The 5,926-nt window shown below is 32.3% G+C and overlaps 1 protein-coding gene across 1 annotated transcript; it reads left to right on the top strand.

Moving 5' to 3' along the window:
• Positions 1–2,560: 2,560 nt before the first annotated feature.
• Positions 2,561–4,814, top strand: LOC107417841 (geraniol 8-hydroxylase). Its single transcript, XM_016026492.4, has 2 exons — positions 2,561–3,792; positions 3,883–4,814. Exons 1-2 carry the CDS (start codon positions 2,902–2,904, stop codon positions 4,498–4,500), a joined length of 1,509 nt encoding a protein of 502 aa, XP_015881978.2. The 5' UTR covers positions 2,561–2,901; the 3' UTR covers positions 4,501–4,814.
• The last annotated feature ends 1,112 nt before the right edge of the window (positions 4,815–5,926 follow it).

Raw genomic sequence — 5,926 nt, 5'->3', positions numbered from 1 at the left:
ATCACTTAATAGCAATGGTATATCATATGGTATATTGGTGTCCTTTCGACATATATATATATATATGCATCATGTTATGTTATGTGTTAGGTGTACTATACCATACCATGACAACAGTCCACCTTGGCTCATGAACGATTTAGTATCTTATTCTTGCTGCCTACAAGACCAGCAGGTTGGTTGGCCAATATAGGCAACTATCCCTGGCTGTATTGGTAGTAGTATATCTATGGACAGCTGCTATCATAGAATTATGCTTTAGTGTATCTATCGTGTATCAGGTGTATATCCACTACAAATGTCGATTTATGTATTGTATTTATCATTTTTAGTTCTATTTTACCTAATTGTTATTATTATTGTTGTTGTTGTTGTTGTTGTTGTTGTCAATTATATGATTGTTGTATCTATCGAATTGATGACTTAATAGATTTGGGTGTACATTTGTAACACTGTACATTAGTGGAAAAGTTTGTAAAACACGCGTAATGAGATTCTGGGCCAGTGTTCAGGTAGTTATTGCAACCTTTGTATAGGTATTGCAGCGTTTGCCCAAAGGTACTAGCCTTTGAGTAGGTACTTCAGCCTTTGAGCAATACCTCAACCTTCGAGCAAGTATTCCAGTTTTCGGGTAGGAGTATTAGCCTTCGAGCAGGTATTTTAGCTTTCGGACAGATATTGCAACCTTTGAGCAAGACTACTAGCCTTGTGGTAGATATTTCAGCCCTCAGGCAAGTATTGCAGCCTTCAGGCCAAAATACTAGCTTTCGAGGAGGCATCATAGCTTTCAAATAAGTGTACTAGCTTTTGAACATGTGTATTAGCCTATAAACCGGTTATTCAAATCCTTCGAGAGACTATATATATATTTATGTAATATATATATATATATATTTACGTTGGTTTTGGATAGTAGTGATATTATTGGGGTTACCGTTTATATTTCAACTATTCAATTTAAAGTATTGTTTCTTTATGTGCATTTTAAATGTAATTTATTTTGTTCAAAGTTATTCATCAGTTTTAGCAGTACAATTTGTATCTATATCTTTCTTAGATGTTAAAAAGTAGTCTATATAATTTAGGATCTAAGATTCAAATTGTCTTTTTATGTTATTATTATTATTATCATCATCATCATTATCATTATCATCTTTCTATTTGCATTTATGTGTTTTTATATTCACAAATTGTTATAAAAATGTAAGACAATAACAAGTGGAAGGTGTGAATGTCCATGAGTTTATAGAAGTATGTATTTTCGGTGCTGAGCAAAAACTTCAAAAAAGTCGACGTCATCATGGGGTTTAGGTGGTAAGTCCCGAAAAGGATCCCGACACATATAAAGGTATTTATGGTTTATTAATTATTACTTATATTCGCATTTATACACTATTGCTTTCGAAGTCTTGCCAATTTATAGAAATTTATTGTAAGATGGGAAGGAATAAGATAAATGTATATTTTCGGAATGAGCTTTCTATACAGAGAACATTCAAGAAAATCAATTTTATAAGGGAGATTCTAATGGAATTTTCTCTAATCAAGGCTATTTTACAGTTCCGATTAATAACTTTAGGAAGGTTTTGACATAAATCTTGTTTTTGGTAGTAGAGTGGAGGATATATGATAGTACAACAATGGAGGTTTTGAGGTTTTTAATATGGCAAAGGAGGAAAAAGAAATGGCCCAACAGCAAGGAAAAAGAACAAAATAAATAAATAATTCGATTTTTATTTTATTTAAATATTTTTAGAATATAAAAAATATGATTAAAATTGTAGAGTTCGTTAATAGTTTTTATAATGTGAATAGAATATAATTATATATTTTTAACACAAAAATTGAGACTCAACCAAAATATAAGGATGTTAAGAGCAATTATCCCAATAATCTTCTCACACTTTCTTGTCTCACAATTCTCCTTTTGAAGGGTCAAATACATCCCAACTTTAGCTAACTAGCTAGCTTTCAACGATCTTTACCAAAAATAATAAAATATAAGAAAGCTAGCTTGCGACGATGTAAGCAAATAAGAAAGCCACGATCCCTCATGAGACAAAAAATAAAAAAACATAAAGGGATGGATGACGGAACTGTTAACGTCGGAAGACTGCCAATTCCGACCAAATTGTACGTTTGCCGGCCAATATTATCTATGCCAAGCTTTTATTAATTGAGAAGTTGAATCTTCTAACCTGCAAACTTGTAAATATAATATTTCAAAATCTAGATGGAATATACGCTTCTAATATTTTTGATGTATGCAACTTTATTAGGAATTTAACGAATTATTAACATGCAGCACTAAGATGAAAGGAGAGCCACCTAGGACCCTCTTCTAAATGAGTTAGTTCGTGTGCAATAGTTAAAAAATGATGTACTGGAACCAGTAATTATTTAATTTAAACATCAAATCTTCTTTTTGTTTTGTGCTTCTTTTATTTTTGCGAGGAGATCTTTCTATTGTGCAAAAAATAATAATAATAATTAATTAATTAATTAATATACAAAATAGTTATGAAAATAAAGGAAAATAAGATAAGCGATAGAAAGGATAGTTTCATTTTGAATGAACAAGTGGAGCTAGTTGATGACCGAATCTTTCACGACTTCCACAAATTTTTAATGAACAAGTGGAGCTAGTTGATGACCAAATCTTTCACGACTTTGCACAAACTAATAATTATACATGAACTTTTTTTTTTTTTTTCTTTGGTCAACAAAATACAAACTAATGAAAAAAAATAATTCAAAATAAATATAGAGATAAAAACAAATAATGCTGTGCAGGTCCTTCATCATGATTCATTCTCCATATTCGTCGTGAGATTTCCTCTAGATTTTGCTTTGCTTTCACTTTCAGAGCTAAGAGTTCACAGAGTTCCAGATAAGAGAGAGATGGAGTTTTTGCTCAGCATATTGTGTATAATCCTCACCTGGATATTCGTCCAAGCTCTCCGTTCAATCACAAGAGGGAAAACAAGGTCTAGAAAGCTTCCACCCGGACCAAAACCATTACCAATTATTGGAAACCTTCACCAACTTGGTAACAAACCCCACAAGTCCCTGGCCGAGCTTGCAGAAATTCATGGCCCTCTAATGACCATGAAGCTTGGCCAGGTAACCACCATAGTTGTTTCCTCAGCAGCCATGGCCAAAGAGATCCTCCAAACACATGACCAGAACTTCTCCAACCGAGCAATCCCGGATGCAATCAGAGCTCAACAACATGATGTTAATGCACTGCCTTGGATTCCTGTTTCAAAACTCTGGCGAACCCTTCGGAAGATATGCAACATCCAGTTGTTTTCCACCAAGATACTCGATAACAACCAGAATCTAAGACAGAGAAAAGTGCAAGAGCTTGTTGCAGATGTCCATAAAAGCAGCTTAACCGGTGAAGCAGTAGATATGGGCAGCGCAGCTTTCACAACAACAGTGAACCTCATGTCTAATACTGTTTTCTCTATTGATCTAACCGACCCAAGTTCTGATATGGCGGCGGAGTTCAGAGAGTCTGTGATGAAAATTATGGAAGGGGCTGGGAAACCAAACTTGGGAGACTATTTTCCTTTACTTAGGAAGATTGACCCCCATGGCATAAGACGGAGCATGACAATTCACTTTGGGAAGATATTAGACGTGTTGGATAGAATGATGAATGAGAGGTTGCAGTTTAGAAAATTGCCTGGTTCTAGCAGAAAGAACGATGTGTTAGATACACTACTCGATATCATAGAAGAAAACAGCGAGGAGATCAACAAATTTCAAATTCAGCATCTGTTACTGGTCAATTTGCTATACTCTTATACATCTTTGCTAATAGCTGTTTCTTTTGCTTTGTGTTCCACTTTCTCACTTAAGCAATGTATCGAACAGGTTCTATTCGTAGCTGGGACAGATACAACTGCGTCCACATTTCAATGGGCAATGGCAGAGCTGCTGAGGAAACCAGAGATTCTATCGAAAGCCAGAGCAGAACTGGAGAAAATCATTGGCATAGGAAACCCAATTGAGGAATCAGATATCGCTCGCCTACCATACCTGCAAGCAATTGTAAAAGAGACTTTTCGATTGCACCCAGCACTTCCATTATTGCTTCCTCGTAAAGCCGAAGCCGATGTAGAAATTGGAGGCATCGTCATCCCAAAGGGTGCACAATTATTCATCAACGCATGGGCAATTGGCAGGGATCCAAGTACATGGGACGACCCAAATTCATTCAACCCAGAGAGGTTCTTGGGGTCCGAAATGGATGTCAAAGGAACAAGCTTTGGGCTCATTCCGTTTGGTGGGGGACGGCGAATCTGTCCTGGATTGCCATTGGCGACAAGAATGTTGTACTTGATGCTGGCTTCGCTTATTCACTCCTTTGATTGGAAACTTGAAGATGGGATTAAACCAGAGGACGTGAACATGGAGGACAAGTTTGGTATATCATTGGAAATGGCTCAGCCATTAAGAGCTGTCCCTGTCACTGTCACCGTCACCGTTTAAGTTTTCCTTATTATCCAATAGTGGAGAAAACCCTTTCTATGTTTTTTTAAAATGCATAGATAATTATATTTTTTGGGAATTTTGTTTTGTTTTTTTATTTATTTTTATTTATTTTAAAAATAATTTTATCAAACGCCTGGAGGAAAGCCTTCTCTGACCTTGGTTTGCGTGTAGAATTTTTAATGCATCGGGCAAACAAAAATGTAAACGTCAGGAAAAATAACAAAATAAATGTCTATTCTGATGATGTATACATGGGCTTTTACTAAAAAGAATAAAAAAAAAAAAAACGAAATATACATAAGATTCCAGCATGATAAGCTCTTATTTATCTATTTATTTAGTTTTATTAATTTATCTTAATTCCATTTTTTTATTAATTTATGAGAAAATTCGGTGGATTTTAGAGCATTTCATTTCCTTGGTTTTCGTTTATTATTTTATTTTTTGTTTTATTCTTTTCATTTTTATTATTTTGGTTTTCTTACTGAATAATGCAGAGGCGTTACTTGTATGAGAGTAGCTTTTGAAAAGACAAAGCTAGGTGAGGCTTCAATATTTGCTGGTTTTATATGAAAAGCCATTAAAATTAGAAAAATATTACATATGCCCTTTAATCTACTAAATTATTTATTAAATATATGTGTTATTATTAATGTAACTTAAATATGAATAAATTAACTCGTGAAGAGATAACTACAATTAAATATAAAACCAGTTAAATAATAAAATGTATATACTTAGTAAATAATTTATTATACTTAGATGGTATCTCTAATATTATTATTAAAATTGTATGACAAAGGAAAAACTAGCCAAATGACTGAAAAATAAAATAAAATAAAATCTATATGCAAATCTCATAATGTCAAATTCAAAATAAAAGTTTCCACATATTTGGTTATATATATATATATATATATTTAATATAATTTAAATATAAAAAAATCAATCTTTGAAATGATAAATATAATTAAATATCAACTAATCAAATAATAACATATGTATTCTGACTATGTATATATGGGCTTCCAATATGATAAACTTTTATTTATGAATAAATCTAAATTGATCAAAATTTTGATATCCATGATTTGTCATTTTTTAAATGATTTACTTTTGCATGAATATAGAGCAATATCAATTTAACATCATTAACAAATTGCCACATAATTTGTTACTAAAATCTTTGTAAAAAATTTAGTACTTGTAGTATTGCTCTTTATTTATCTATTTATTTTTTTTTATTAATTTATCTTAATTCCAATATTTTTTTTTAAAAAAAAAATCATGAGTTATGTTTGGTGAAATTTATAGCATTTAATTTCCTTTGTTTTAGGTTATATTTTGTTTTCTTGTTTTCATTTTTATTATTTTGGTTTTGTTACTGAATAATGCATATGTTTCTTGTATGAGAGGAGTTTTT

Source organism: Ziziphus jujuba, chromosome 6, assembly GCF_031755915.1.
Source record: "Ziziphus jujuba cultivar Dongzao chromosome 6, ASM3175591v1".
Classification (NCBI taxonomy): Eukaryota; Viridiplantae; Streptophyta; class Magnoliopsida; order Rosales; family Rhamnaceae; genus Ziziphus; species Ziziphus jujuba.
Note: the sequence above shows the minus strand (reverse complement) of the source record. Positions and strands in the feature narration are given on the sequence as shown.

Excerpts from the sequence above, each read along its gene's own strand:
- LOC107417841 (XM_016026492.4), top strand. The coding sequence starts at position 2,902 with ATGGAGTTTTTGCTCAGCATATTGTGTATAATCCTCACCTGGATATTC. Across the intron at positions 3,793-3,882 it reads AAATTCAGCATCTGTTACTG|GTTCTATTCGTAGCTGGGAC; the intron begins GTCAATTTGCTA and ends TGTATCGAACAG.